At 34.3% G+C, this 16297-nt stretch overlaps 1 protein-coding gene across 5 annotated transcripts in view; it reads right to left on the reverse strand.

The window, feature by feature from the left end:
• Positions 1 to 16297, reverse strand: part of Efa6 (Exchange factor for Arf 6) — a 190523-nt gene that overhangs the window by 119918 nt on the left and 54308 nt on the right. For all 5 annotated transcript variants that reach the window (XM_067099180.1, XM_067099188.1, XM_067099170.1 and 2 more), the window contains exons 2-3: positions 8344 to 8410; positions 8050 to 8103 (exon numbers count right to left, since the gene is read on the reverse strand). In XM_067099180.1, the coding sequence (XP_066955281.1) occupies positions 8050 to 8103; positions 8344 to 8410 (121 nt within the window). The remainder of the gene's footprint in view (positions 1 to 8049; positions 8104 to 8343; positions 8411 to 16297) is intronic.

Here is a 16297-nt window from a genome sequence, read left to right on the forward strand (position 1 = left end):
AATTATAGACAGAATGAAAGAAAAAGGGTCATGGAAGGGTATTATGATGTTTAACCAGATCCCTGACTCAAAAAACACTTGACTCTGATAAGGCCGGCCAGAAATGAATCCGATAGTGATACTGTAAATAGATAAGTAAAAAAAATTATGGAGATTCTGGCAAAACTTCCTTAATTGGTTTGTTTCTTTATAAAGCATGTTGGCTAAAGTCTGGACGTTCAAACAGTGTGGTTTACTCTTAGTGCTGAACTTCAATCACTTCACACAGAGATGAGTCATGAGGGTTATTAATTAACTATTCATTGGTCAAATGAATGTGACCAATTTAAAATTAGCATTGAAATACTTCACCATGACTGAAACCCCAAAGTTTTAGATGGTGCAGAATCACAAACAATATATTCCCCTGTGTGAGAAAGGTTAACTTATCATGCCAATATTTCCATTTCCATTTCTGCATAACAAGCTATCCTCTACAGTTATTTCCATGTACTGTACTATGGTCTTGCACAATTTGAAGCACAGAATACCAGCTGTCGAATTGAGATTATCGTGTAGGTAGCAACAATAGATTTGAAAATAATTCCCTAGGATATAGTGCAATTATATACTTATAAATCCAAGCCTTTGTCTCATGATGCTAATAAAATATCACCACCTAATCAAAATATTTTCCATCAGTATAAAAAATTTGAACAAATGCAGTTGCAGTACTCAAGAAAATTTCCAAACGGTACATAAAAGTACAACTTTTGCAATAAAATCAAAAGCCTTCAAAGACCTTCTACACATATTTTGTAAAAAGCAATGGCTGCAAAGGATTGCAATCGTGTTATAAAAATTTTGCACTCAAAGCTGTCAAGATTGGTCGAAGTTCTATTTATAGCTTCAAAAGTTCTATTTATAGCTTCAAAACATTTAAAACATAAGGAAAATCAAATGGCAATACTAAATACAAGTGGTTACAAAGAGTAAAAAAAGGCAAGCTTTTAAAAATAGCACACTTAAAAAGCAACAATCTTTCCTTAAATATACTGTACATCAATATCTATACTCTATAAAGTACTGATTATCTGAAACGAAAAAAAATCCATAAAACAGAAGTATGTGAAACATCTGACACAGTCATGCGAAGTACAAAATGCAAACACTGAAAAGCAATTCCCGTAATGTCAATATATTACCCACTTTCTGTAATTTTCAACAAATTTTCAACTTCAGTCAGTATTGAAATATCAGTACTGTAAACTCTAAAGCTATTAAAATCTTCCATGTTTGACCATTTGCCACTTCATGGTTTGAATTTCATCTTACAACTATTACTCATGAGGATGGACACATTTGTCACATTACAAATGGCATGTCATAAGCAGCAACAAAGCACTCCAAACAACAACAGGCCAAACATGACGAGTATGTTAGAACATTCTGTGCATCCTCATTGAAAATAAAATAAGTACACAATAATTTAGCAACAAACTACAGCCAATCAAACAACCTTCTTCTACTTCAAAAGCTTTAGTTCACACTTGCAATGTTCCTAAATGTTCATCCTCAAAAACATGGCACCAATATATCCATATAATTGCAAAATTAGATAAACAATAATACAAATTAATGCTGCATTTTAATATTATCATCATTATAAAGCTGTTTAAACAATAACTGCCTCCTAGAGAATACGTCTGACAAGAATTACATTTCAAAATGGACATTAGTTTAACTGTTTGCAATTAATCTAACCCTAATTTAGTTATAAATTTTCATCACTTAAAACTATAAAATACTGTTCATAAAACAGCTTCTCAGATCCAAAGAAAAAACCATTTAAATGCAATATCCAGTACCTAATAAAAAAGAGAAAAACCAAAAATGACTACGGCACAGTAAGGCTAAACAAAATTCCTCTACAATCAAATTCTAATTATATGTAACTGGCAGCCATTCACACATTACTTTTCCAGATTTCTTAGCCCACAAGCCATATGATAAAACTTTCTTTCTAAATCATGATACCTTACCCAAAGGAATAATCAGAAAATAATGAAAATTACTGTACACTGAAAGAACTCTTAATTTTTGTTTATCCTTTCACCTATCCATCATAGCTGAGTGATCACTACAAACACTAGTTTAAACTTCATTAATTTTATGAGGCATAAAAACTTTTCTTTCATTTTTTCAACAAAAAAGATTAAAAGGTAAAATGAGTAGAAATGAACTTAATGGTTTCAGTTTACAGTTCTGTAAACTGAACTTTATTCACTCACACCAAGGCACTAATACTAAACCACAACAGGAACATCCTATGAAACCTCTTTAAATACTGTTGTAAGTGATTCTAAACATTACAAAACAGCAGTTTTTATAAGATAAATTCATATGTTAAATATTTGAAAGCCTGAATCAAGTTAAATAACAATCTAACTTCAGAAAGCTGCAGCAATAAATAGTTTTCACACAATTCTCAAGATTTCAAAATTCTATAAGATTATAAACCGATGAAGTGAAACATGTTTCCACTCTGGGACTTTTGAGTTAGTCAAGTTTTGGGAACATAATATTCCCTTATGGCTTTTCAAAATCTTTGGCTATCTTTGCTAAAAATGTTTGGAAAAAAGCCAAAGTCCAAATAATAGTTAGCTGATACTCCGTATGTCTGGAAATAATTCACTTTGGATTTGTATTTTTAACTGGGGATTATTGTTGATTAACATGAAAAGAAATTTACATCTAAAAACCCATTTTAAAAGTTAAATTTTCTTGTAAACTGTTGAAGAACTGTATAAAATTCATCAAGTATGAGTCCGTCATGAAATCAGAGACATAATTTTGTTCAAAAGGCCTTTAATTATAGGGTAATTAAGAAGTTAGACATAATTCAACATTAACACTTCTTAAAAAATACAATGCAATAGCTTCAAGATGTTTATGCTGCAGTTTTAAATACCTCATTTATAATGAGTTTAAATTAGCTGACCATCCTCACATGAACTTACTTCTTTCATTCTACATCTTACCAGTCACCTCTTAGATATAAATAGAGTGACATGTCGAATATAGGGAATGTAAAAATAGCAACAGCCAACTTTCAAAGAATATAATAAGAACCTCAAATATTACAAAAAGTGTTTGCATCTAAAACGAAGAGTATCAAAGGAACGCCACTGTTGTTGGATTCAACATCCATTTCATCTCTATTCTAAGAATGAAAACCTTGAAGCAAACTCAACTTTATACATACAATGGAAAAAGAATTGTTTCATGGATACAAACCACTACCTTCCTAGAGCCTGTTACTTCAGTAATCAATGGGCAGATAAATTAGAATTAACCAAGATGATTATATTCTTCCACATATTTACACCCTTGTGTCCAGTCAGAGGGGGTAGAGGGATCTTGATTAGATAAAATGTTTTGTGTTAATCAAACAAAATGTGCTTTATAAAACAATCATTGATTTATATGAAGCAAATGCCACTGCTTACTAGGGCCCAGTATGAACTTACGTGGCCGTAAACTATTACTGACACAGGAGTTCTTTGAATGAAGTGTGACACTTTAAGGGATGAAAAATACTGTATGCAGGTTGGTCATGTTATCAACCAACATTAATGCATAAAACTGGTCATGGTTTAGATCAAGAGTAAGGCACTGCTATCCTAAGTATAGTTCACACCAAATGCTGGAATCGCAGTCAAGTTGGCCGGGCTGTCCATCCTGGTTTGGCAGTTAAGATACGGGTAGTTAATAACCTAATACTTTCCATAGAAAGGCCATAAGGTGCATTGCCTGATGGTCTATAGAGTGAAATGATGAAAAATGTAAGTTGATAACACAACATGGCAATGGAAGCAATGACACGGCTAAGGAAAACCACAGTTAGGTACTTCATGCGACATCACAGAGGCACGAAAGTGGATTGGCATCTAAAATGACACTTTTGGCTTTATCAGTAAATTCATTAACTTGAAGGAATTTGAAGTAAGCAATCAGAGAATAGCTGACTTCTGGAGAGAAAAGTATAGGATTCTATTCTAAGATTTTGAATCTAGAAGCAGCTACCAAATATGAAGAATGAGACACTGACAGATTAACAAAGAGTTCATAGCATTGGTGTCTTGTGGACTTGGTAGCATGGTTGTCCTTTTTGTTATTCAAGTCAGAAAGCTAAAAAATGGAGAAGAGGAGACTTCCAGTAAGTGACCTCAACCAATATCCCATGTGCATAGTCTGCCAACTGATGCTGTCTTAAATGTTTTATAGGTGCTTTGAGGGACTATGAAGAGTTGTTTAGGAGAGCTGTGCAGTCATCTCTTCCTATTCAAAGATAAGGAAATACTACCACAATTCTGAAGAATTGAAGAGATCAAGTCCCTTAGAGAAAAGGGTCTCAGAAAGAATTCCCAACAGCTCTTGATGGAGACACTGAAAGATTAAGTTTTCCTTGAGACTGATAATCACTAGAAAGGAAATAATGGTAATGAGAGGAGCAAGTTTTCTTTTACAAGACTAGCCACAAAACATAATCCATATGGGCTCAGAAATTCTTGAGGGGAGGGTCTGTTAGAGTGTAAAAGCATGTGGTGACTTCAAGGTGAAAACTTTCCTTCACAAAATGACTAGACAGCTTCCAAGTCTAAAGAAGACAGATCCTATTTTATTTCAGTAATAAAAATGAGCATAAAAAATAGTGCAACCTTTTAGGGAAGCTAAAGATTAAGGTGCAAATGCTAATGAACTAGAAATATGGACATTGGTTGTTTACAATCGGCAGTTGCACATCAGAAAATGAATACAAGCGGAATGGCACCCACGTATGACAAAATGGAGCACTCACACTAGTCAGACATAATGAAAACTTAAGTTTGTGGATATTAAAATAATGATGAAGATTAGAATGATTTTCAAACACCAGGTAATGACTGCATTCCTAGAATGTTCACCACAAGCAGGAAGACCAGAAGGAAGGTAAGTATCTCGGATACAGAGACAAAATTGCCGTTTGGGAAATTCAGGCAAATTGGTCACGTAAGATATTTTTTGGGTAGAACCTGGCACGCTGAGCAACATTTATTCTGTGCAATTTTTCATTTAGAGTCGTTGTTAATGAGTTAGGGGCGAGTCCCTCGGTTGTCCACACTACCCATTTAACCATATTTCTGATTTTATCAGATCCTATACACTTAACTCCCAATTCAAAAAATTCTGCTTGCTGGTTACCTACACCAAGCATATATGCTCCTGTGGCGTCTAAGTTTCAGTCAAATTAATACTTCACTTGTGTGCCTAGCTTGTTATCTTAAGAAATCACTGACTCTTCCATCCTAATGTAGACTTCATCGCTGATTGGTGGGCTTTTCACCACCTTGCTAGCATTTCACCAAAAGATATTGTAACTACCATTTAAAGCTGAGCTTGCATGAAATGATATTTTGTTTAGCCAGTATAATGTTTTCCAGTGATGCTGGTATTGTATTCAATTCTAGACTGCTAAAAGTTATTCAGGGCTCTTCCGACAGATGTAACATTAACACTGAAAAGGACTGATGTACTATATGCACTATACTACATGCAAATCAAAGTGTAAATTTATCTTCTGCACTGGTTATTGAAAACACAGCTTCTGGGCAAATCAGTAAGCCAAGAAAGCAAAGAAGAATATGGTAGTATCTGGAGAAAACATGTAAATATAACAGAAATGATGCAAACACTGGGGCATCAAGAAAGATTAAAATTAAGTAAAGCGGAACAAGAGAAAATAACATTTGCTTATAGATTTTGAGCTGTAAATGAAAGAAAGGTTATAGGCAGAGGGTTATATCCAACCAAAGGGTATTCTTCATCACCTGAAAGAGTATGATCATCATCTTGGCAAAATTATAGTCAATCTGCCTTTTGAGGAATAATGAAAAAGGCTCTAGTAAGGCAATGACTTACCCTTGTATGAATGCACGACAATAAAAAGGAATATTCTTTTTTATGGGTGGCTGATTGAACCTTTCAGTTAACACCTACTTTTACTCTCATAATTTCTCAAAAGAGAGATAGCTACTTCAGAGGTAATATAGTATCCTCAATTATTTTCACAGGTTGCTTACATGTGAAACCTCAAAGATCCGGAGTTGTGAAGATCAAGAAACATTATTTACTCTTTATTTAGAAGTTGAAAATAACTAAGTGATTAGGATAACCAGCAACTAATTTATAACACCTAACTTTAATCATTCATTATGAATTTTGCACTATGCTTTTAGTCAAGATTACAAGTATTATGGCGATAACATAACAAATACAGTAAGGTCAAAACATGGGAAAAAAGTAAAACATAGGTACCTAATAAGTAATTATCTAAAAACAGCAAAATACCATATCGTCTCTTAAAAGAAAATAAATGAGAATGGACAGTGCAGAAATAAATTAAAAAAATTAACCATATATACTCATACTGTGTGTGTATGTCTGTGAGGGAAAATGTTTTTAATTGTTTCAATTAAATTGTACTGTACTCCAGGTACTTTTATTGATTTTTTCATTATAAACTTAGTAAAAAAAATAACTTAGTAAAAATTATTTTCATCTTCTCATCATAGAATTGGCCTATTAAACTCTGTCAAGATCCAAAACCTTTCAAGGATCAAGGCAGTCACCAGCCCCCCTCACTTTGTCCGTATCTTTGAAATTTTACTTTTATTTCTAAAAGCTAACTCTCCGTCTTGTATATATAAAACCTGTGACACTTAGATAAAATATAAAACTATTTTCTACACACAACATTCAATAAAACTAATAGGTAAAATGAATAAGAAATATCTAACTCGATGCCTATTGGATGATAACGGATCATCTTAACTGTTTATCATGGATATCCCACTAGCTCTTACGTTTCCAAGACACTTAATCTAAACATTCCATAATTTTGTAGTAACTTCTCTTAATCAATACATCTATGCATGATAGCAATGGGCTTCAACTATACATGCAGGTATATACAGTATTTTTATCTATAAACGACAACTTTAATAAGTTTAACTTAACAGTGTATGTGTCCATTTACATATAACTAGTAAGTGAAACCTTACCTTGCCCTAAGCTTTAAATCTTTAGATCCAAGGCATCTACAGTATATGCAAGGGTGCTGGTAAACATATTCAGCTCTGAAAACATAAATGTATAGTATCACTAAGTCCGAGTTTATTATTAGACAGTCCTTATAATTAGGGTGATCCAAATGCAGTTTGGCTCGGTCAAATTCATTTGAAAGACCTAAAGAACATAAAATGTTTCTCAAGAGGAGTTTTAGCTTTATGTAAAGCTCACAAAAATGCCTGATGTTTTTAATGCTGAGCTATGGCCTATGAATCACCTTAAAAGGGCACCAATCTACAAATAAATCATCCTAATACATTACAAAGCAGAGTTTTTGGGCACAAGAGTGTAAAGCTAATGCCTTCTAGTCACTTGTATCAAAATGTGATTACAGTACACTCCACTGGACAAAAACATGAGATAATGTAGAGACAATGTGCGTATCCTCTGCCTTCCCAAGTGAATGTGAACATCAAAGATGTTGATAAAACCATGACGAAATCTTTCATTTTCAAATTGCTAAAGTATGCATGGAAAACTCTGGCGATAAGTAAAACAGCCACCCAAAGAACATACAGCAAACAGTATTCATATGGACACCATTTACTAATCTTTTCAGTTAATAACTGAAAAACCTTCTTGTTATTTCCTCTGGAAACAGTACCTTACCTATTAATAAATGTACCTACCAAAATTTACCTGATCTTCATCTACATCAGATGATTTTAAAAGTCAGCTAAAAGGATATTTAAATCACTTAAAAATCCTAAGAAATGTTACTTTAATCTAATATTTCCAATTTTACAGCAGATATGCATTCCCTCTCATGAAACAATCACAATCACTCTTTCATAGGTAAATTTCCACCTATTACTTAAACAGGAAAGCAAAAACGAAAGTCAGGTTGAGAAAAATCATGTTACAAGGAAAACTTGTCACAATGGTCAATGTAAGACTTACCAGTTTTTAACTTGAGTGTCACTTCATTTGCTGATAACCGCAAACAATTGAGAACTGAAAATCAAAATGCAATATAAAATACACAATGCAATGGCAACTAGTCACTAAATTATATAACATTTTCTAATTAAAATTCAAGTTAATTTTCATAGTCCTCTCCAATTCACCTTGCAATTAAATCTTAAATACTTAATGGGAAAAATACTACATATTATTTTCAGAAAAAATATATAGTAAATATAAAAATGACAATTATTGTAAGACCACTTCAGCATGTGAAAACATTACACTGACCTTCTTTTGTTGTGAGTGAAATGACTTCTTGGCCATTAACCTCCCATATAATATCACCAGGGGCAAGCTACAAGAAAGAGAAATAAAAATTTATTACTAAACTCATTTTTATTTTCTTTTTAGACGATTTAGGTTTAATACCTTTATTATACTATGTTTACTATCTGATGAGCCTATGACAGTGAAAGTGGACACAATGATGGAAGAGTAAATGAATGAATAAACACAGTTTACAAGTTCCTCTGTCCATTTCTGTCCATGCCTTTATTTTTTTCTTTCACTATCCCCTTTTTATTTGTAAGAGGAAGACAATCTGTTGTGCATTTGGGATGTAATGGCAAGTTCATCAAGGGCCATGTCATAATTTACACAACTGGTTGCTCTGTTCTTTCCTGCTTTGCTAATCTCCTATCCTTATAATTCAGTTTGATGTTTTACATTGCTTTCTTATATCTTTTATTATTTTACCAAGTATAGTCTTATTTACACATCAATTTACTCTAGACACTTCTTCTAGTTGCTACAATTGACAGCTCTTATGTTTAGGTTACTCTGTTATTTCATTCTTTCTTCTTTTCCATACTTTTTATGCTACAGTAACAGCGTTTATATAAGAAAAAGACAATCAATCAATCAATACCTGGGTATAGTAACCACCCTAATATGCAGCAAATTGGTTCAAAGTACTTATAAATATGCTTGAAATGACATATAATACTAAATCCTATAAAATATCCTTATTTAACACAGTGTACATTTTTTCCCATAATATTTAATTGATAAAAGACACCACCCTATTCACAAACAATTTATGTTCCGGACGGCCGTTTGTATGCTGAATTGTTTGTAAGTTGGTTACTGTACTCTTCTTCATGCCTATTTAAGTACAGTATGATAATAAAATCAATACAGTGATGAATGTTTTTTATCCTAAAAGACAATAAACTGTAAATAAGTACTGTGTACAGAATAGGCAAGCAAAACAAAATTTAAACTTAAGGGTGGCAAAGGGGAGAGCTATGAACACAGTTCTATTTTGTGATCCCGTTTGCTTGTACTATCTTTGTATTTTTGTAAGTTGAATGTTCGTAAGTAGGGTGTCTGATATTACAGTACAGTATATCAATAAAAATAAAACAATACAGTATTGTACTGTTATGAAAATGTGTAGAGTATTGAATGACAATGAATGCATCACACACTTTCTCTCTCTTTCTCTTTTCCCCCCTCTCAAAAAGATAAGAAAAAAAATTACCAGTATTAGACGACTTTCTATCTTTCCCTTCATTTCTTGTGTTAATGCCTGCATCTATCATTCATTCTCACAGTCACTCCTTTCCATTTGTTTCATTCACTATTTTTTCAAATAATTTCATTAACAGTTTTATTTTTCTCATTCACAAGTACTAGCTGCTGCCATCTGACAATAATTTATTATTTTACCTTCCCTTTCCAACCATGGAAAGAGGTGATGACTTTAAAAAAGAATTTGGACTGTGGACCCCAGAGGAGGGAAATGGTATACGGTATTCCCTTCCCCTTAAGCTACCCAACTTATGTGGTGAAAGAATGAATGTTACATGAAGCTATCCATTAGAGTATTCAGTTTTCTTTATAAAGTTTCTTTCACTTCTTTATGATCCATTCTTATTTCTTCTCTATCTCTTGTTAATTCCCAATCTTTTTCTTTTCCTGAATCCTTTTCATTTCCGAAAAGGTAGAAGGAATATGGTTGAAGTGTGGAATAGGGATCCCTTCCCTCTTTGTTTCCCATGTATGAAGGGGAAGGAGTGATTGGAAGCACTTTGAGTTTCTTTTCATTTCTCTCTGGTTTCGTTATGATCAAAATCCTTGCATACATGTATGTGGACAGGAGTGGCCTGTCTCTTTTCTTCATAAACTCACTCTCATCATTTCTTAAGCTTTCCAAATTATTCCTTTCACAAAGAAATACCAGACTAAGGTGAAAAAATGAGTAAATCTTGGCACTGCAAATAAAAGTGGTTTCATAAGAACGTTCCCCATTTTCTGTTTCACTAACAGAACGAGCAGATAGGGACTAGAGTATTACCACTAGCAACAGGATAAATTCTAACCTACCAAGATGCCAAAGGGATAATTCAGAATGATTTCAAACTTTTCTCTTAGCTATAGCCAGATCCATAGATGCCTATTTCTCTTCAATCCATTTATTTTTTATTTGTAAGGGGAGATAATTGCCATGATGGCTACCTATTCAAGTGGCAAGTTTTAATGTCTTATTGATGACATGAGTTTAGTTGCTACTGCCTGTACTAATATTTCTTCCCCTGCGGTGGTGACCAGAATTACAAAGCTTACTCCCAGTTAGGTCTAACTAGTGTATTATGTAAGGTTAGAATTGCCTGTTTTCCAAGCAGTGAACTGAAATTTCATTCAACTTTTATACACTGAACACTGCATAGAGGGTTGCAAGTCACTTGCAATAACAACTCCTAGATCTTCCTCTTGATGACAAGTCTCTTATCACCTTGACAAGTAGGTTATACTAAACATTCTTGATTCTATAACCTACATGCATGACCTTGCATTTATCCAAGTTGAATAGTATTTGCCAATTTAATGACCATTCACCATATGCTCAAGGTCTTCATGTTGTATTGTTATCATAACTAATACCCAATTCTGTGTCACCAACAAACTTACTTATTTTGACGATCAGCTTGGAGTCAAGGTCATTTATGCAGATAACAAAGACCAAGTAACCAAGCACTAACTTGGGTGGAGGTGAGGCTAAGAAAAATGATCACATAACTTAAACTTAAGCTAAATGCATCAGAGTATGAAGCATGTGCTGTAGTATGAAGGCTATCAATGTGCATGCATGTTCTCAGAAAAATTAAAGAGATAAAATTAGTAACGAAAACAAATTTATTATGATTCCAACTTGGGAAAAGAAAACTGCATCCAGAGACTATAAAAAGAAACATAAATTTCAATAACTAACAAGGCCTTAGCTCTAAAAATGGAGAGATTTCACATTTAGACGACAGACTAGCCATGGCCAGAAAAATTGCAATGACACTTAAAAGGTTCTGCAAACTTTAAACCTTCGTACACATAATGGGAAAAGATGCACCTTCTAGGTGGAAAAAATATTACTATGGCCAAAGATATACATGACTAGTACAGTACTGTATACAATATTATTATGGCTAAAAAGTGAAACTTGTACATGGAAAATAGTCACAGAATTGTCTACCAGTACACTATTTTAATACCAAGTATTACAATCACTCTTTCACCTTTCTTGAAGCATTCACACAACCACTTCCCCTTCTTAACTTTTTTTGCTTCCTTTCTCTGTAAGCTTGGTTTTACATATTTTGAATTTCTATTAATCCATCTTTCATTCATTTATAAGATTCCTCCCTCTGATTCAGCTACAAATACCATGTTACCTGAATATAGTAGCTAGTTTCCATAGACATCCCTTTTATGCTCCCTTGTAGCTTCCTCATTACCATGACAAATGATATAAAGACTGTGCTGGTCCTAGAAGTGCACCAATATTTACCTCAAATTCTTCTTAAAAATTAGAACCAAGATAAACACTAAAAATTAAAACATTTACATTGTCCAAAAGATATGCAAAGTACACCAACATAAAAACCAAGCTAAAAAAATTAAACACCAATTTAAAATAAAAAACACAACATAGTTAGAAGGCAATTTATCATCCTTGCATATTGGACTGAGGATGAGAGCTTTACTGGCAACAGACCTAGAATTCTTTTCAGTAGGAAACATGATATGGACATTAGATTTCCTTTGGCATGAGGAAATTTTGTTTGTCACCAAGTGCAAAGGGTACATCAGCCAAAAGAATTTTTAAGGTACATCAGCCAAAAGAATTTTTAAAAGTAACATGAATAACAGCATGAGTAGCCAGGAATGACTTGGATCCCACACTCAACTGGATGGCTGAGAAGCAGAAGCACTTATGTCAAAATCGAGTTGAAAAGGAAGATACAAAGGAAGATCCAAATGCCTCATTATACAACAGTTGATATTTATGTCAGCATAATCTCTAGAAACTCACAGAAGAGTTCCCTCTACCACCTGTTATAAACGAGCATCTGGGTGCCTGATTGAGACTCATATTGTAAGAACTGGTCATTCGCTTGTCTGTACCAGCTGCTATAAGGAGAGCACTTTCTGTAAAATAATGGATTTATGTATGAAAAAATAAATTTTGCTTTTAAAAATTTTAAGTTATAAATTTTAAAAATTGTTTCAATATAAAACACATTGTTTCGTGATGCCTGAATAGCTACTTAGGTAGGAAGGCCTTGTTATCCTGCAAATGAATTAAATTAGTGGTGGTGGTGGAATCAAGTGAACTCTTGACGTGAAGCGAATACAGGTAGTGGAGCACCCAAAGGCTTTGACAGCTAACAAAAGGATCATGAAACAGGACAGTGCCTAATTAGTAAGGTCAAGGTTATACTATTAGAGCAAGTTAAAAACAAGATTATAACCATTACTCAGTCAAGGAGACATAAAAGCTAACATCCCAGAAATCTACTCTAGAGGATAGGGATGTGCATTATGAGGACGGCACACAGAACCTGACAACTGGACCCTCTAGGGAATTAGAAAACTTGGCCTGAACCTACTAAAAGAACAGCACTGTACATGCTACATGACTTCAGAGGTAGATCTACAAGATCACACAAAGAAAGTCAACCTCCAACATGCCTTATTTAAAATCCATTGAATGTTCATTTTTCTCTTGAGCTGTCTCAGAATGAGGAAGCTGCCTGTCTTCACAACAAAGCCTGAAAGACAGTGAAGCCAATACCTCACTGGTTCTAGTAATGTGTTACACGACTTGGCAAAGTATATAACTTGCTTACTCAATGGGCAAGAAGAAAAAGCCACTAGAAAAACAGGTTAGATCCTTTAGAACAGCCTGACCTGAAGAGTCATAAAATTCTATGACAAGAGGTTTCAAGACTAGAGCTAAAGTTCCAAGGGGAAGTTTGAGGCATCAACAAGATGACTCTCTCTCAAAGTTCTAGCACATTCACCTCAGTCCATTAAAAGAACGTAGATTAATATCTTTTCTTTTAAAACCTGTGCAGTGCTGATCAATACCCCTTAACAGTAGGCACAGGCAAGATCTGATCAACACAGAAACAACAAGAAGTCCACTGTTCTTGGAAAAAAGGCTTCGAGCAGATTAGCCTTTACAGGGTGGGCTAAAATATGCATTAAGATCTCCAAGACCAGGCAAACTTTAAGGTTGCCCAATTTTAAAAAACACATCAATGGAAAGTGGAAGATGCACAAATGCATATGGTGTAAGAAAATTCTAAAAAATATTTTGTACCATCACAGAAAGTTAAAGGTGAATATTTCCAACCCTGTGAGGGGCCTCTTTTCCATGACACTAGTAAAAATATGCAAATTTTAGCGAATTATACATGTTCTAATAATTGTTTTTATTTTATTTTGTAAATTAACAATTACAGTTCACATAATATCATAACAGATAAGAACTAAAATCAGTGAAGTATTTATGAGATGTACTGGATGGGGAGATGTAATATAGTTTAGTGAGTCACCCATGTTCTTTCTAATACAGCTGGCATACTATCATAAAAGATGAGAACTAAAACCCTGAGTATATTTATGGGCAAATATGTTCGAGATTTACTGGGACAGGGAGATGTAGTGCATTGTCTCGTGACATCTCATGGGAGACTGTTTATCAGATATTTTCCTAATATCACCAGCAGTGGTGTGGGTTTTTCCAATAGACATTTTGGACCATTCAAGTGATTTGAACATTTTTCCAGACAAAATTTGTTCTAAATGAATGGCGCACATATAAATTCTCACCTAAACTGGTCCAGATCATGCCTCAGAAGCTACTATTATGCCTCACATGATCATGACCGGATGCAAGGAGTTAATTCCTCTTGTACTGCACCAACAGCAGAATATTTGCTTTTTCATCTGTTATAATTTTTGGGAGTCTTTCCCTGGGTTAGCAATAATCTCGGGTGCTCGTCCTGAAAAGCCTCTCCTACTGAGGCATTGGTTGATAGCCTCCGAGCGTATAAATTGAGGGGTATGTTCTGATGGAGCCAACAAGTGAGGCTGACAACGTAACTTTTCCCAACTGGGAAAGGATCTGGGATGATTCACCAGAAGGCTCAATTAGTTCTTACACCCTTTCCCGCCACGGCCTATGTGGGGCTATCAGTCTTGGTCATGTTCATTGGTCAAAGGACTTTGTCCAATACCAGATGTATTTAAAAGAAAGGCAGAAAAGCATAGGCATCTAGATTTTCCAAGGGACCACAAAAGCATTGTTCCCCATGGTGCTTGGTCAGGCAGTGCCGAAGAATAATTGAGCAATTAACAGTTTGGGCAGCGAGTTACACATGGCCTTTCTAATAAACAAGAGTGCCCCAGTCCCCAACAAAATCCTGCACACCTCAGGATGGAGTGACCACCATGTGGGGAAGACTTGGTTTGACCTGCTCAGCTCATAAGTGACTGTTGTTTCTCTGGAACAAACAAGGAAATCAATGTAAACTTTTGTTACTCTGGCCACAAACAAATTAACATCCCATTTCTTCTTTGAGTCAACAGTAAAAGTAGCTCTGATACAGGTGTCACAAGAGGAATGCCCATGTGAAGATTCTTTGGATCCTGCCATTTGCTCAAGTCTGTTAAGGCCTCCTAATTACCTCCTAAGTAAGCACACCTAACCCCTAGAGGCACTATACATCAAATGGGGGGGTCTTTACAATGCTAGACATAAAATTACAGTAACGTTAGCCAGGGTCATCAATACATCTACACCAGTGGTTCGCAACCCTTTTTGGCAGTGACCCAAAATCTTGTCCAATTTAACCATGGCGACCCATGCCCTTATAAACATTTTCTTTTTATATAACTATGCTTATGGAAATAAGTTACAGAAACAAAAATTACATACAGAGATTTTTATTAATGCAGGTAGCACATCTGCATAAAAATGGTCCATGAGAAAGAAACAATACATTAACTTGCATAAAGAAAACCAAAATGTTTTTGTTTCATGATATAAAATTAAATGTATAAATAGGCTATGATTAGGCTATTACTATTAGATTAGACTATTATTATCAGAGAAAGTATTGTATTAAGAATATATAATTCATTATTATCTAAGCCTTAGATATTAATGAATTATGTACAGGCAGTCCCTAGTTATCGGCAGACTCAGTTATTGGCGATCCGGTTTTACGGGGTTTGTCTTGCGACTAAAATCAGGCAATTTTCACTTATCGATGCCGATAATCAGGCACTGGCACTGATACATAACTAACAGAGGCGCCAATCTCTGGTTATTGGCACCGATAAGTGCTGAAAATTGCCAATTTTCTGGGATTTTCGCTTATCGTCACGCCGTCAGAACAGAATCCCTGCTTATAACTGGGGACTGCCTGTGCAATAATTTTCTCTAATAATAATAATAATAATAATAATTATAATAAGAGTATTGGGGAAATAATAAGCCCACAAAGTTATAACCCTTGGGGACCCACTGAAATGATTTGGCGAACCAACTTTGGGTTGCAACGCTGGGGTTAAGAACCACTGATCTACACAATGCCATTTGGCTACAATCATCCAACAACATTATGAAATAACAAAATAAAAAGAAACAATGACTACAGCAAAATCTCAATAACAAAAATCCCTGTAATAATAATAATAATAATAATAATAATAATAATAATAATAATAATAATAATAATAATACAGTAATGTCCAGTGCAGATTAATAATTAATGCTATAATAATCAAAACTAAGAGGTAATTCCCACTGTGCTTACCTTAATTTATTAAAACTGAGAAAACTCACAGCCATAAAATACAAGAAGGCCAGGGCACAACACTAAGTCAGTAAAAT

The sequence above is a fragment of the Macrobrachium rosenbergii genome, chromosome 4 (genome assembly GCF_040412425.1).
Source record: "Macrobrachium rosenbergii isolate ZJJX-2024 chromosome 4, ASM4041242v1, whole genome shotgun sequence".
Taxonomy (NCBI): Eukaryota; Metazoa; Arthropoda; class Malacostraca; order Decapoda; family Palaemonidae; genus Macrobrachium; species Macrobrachium rosenbergii.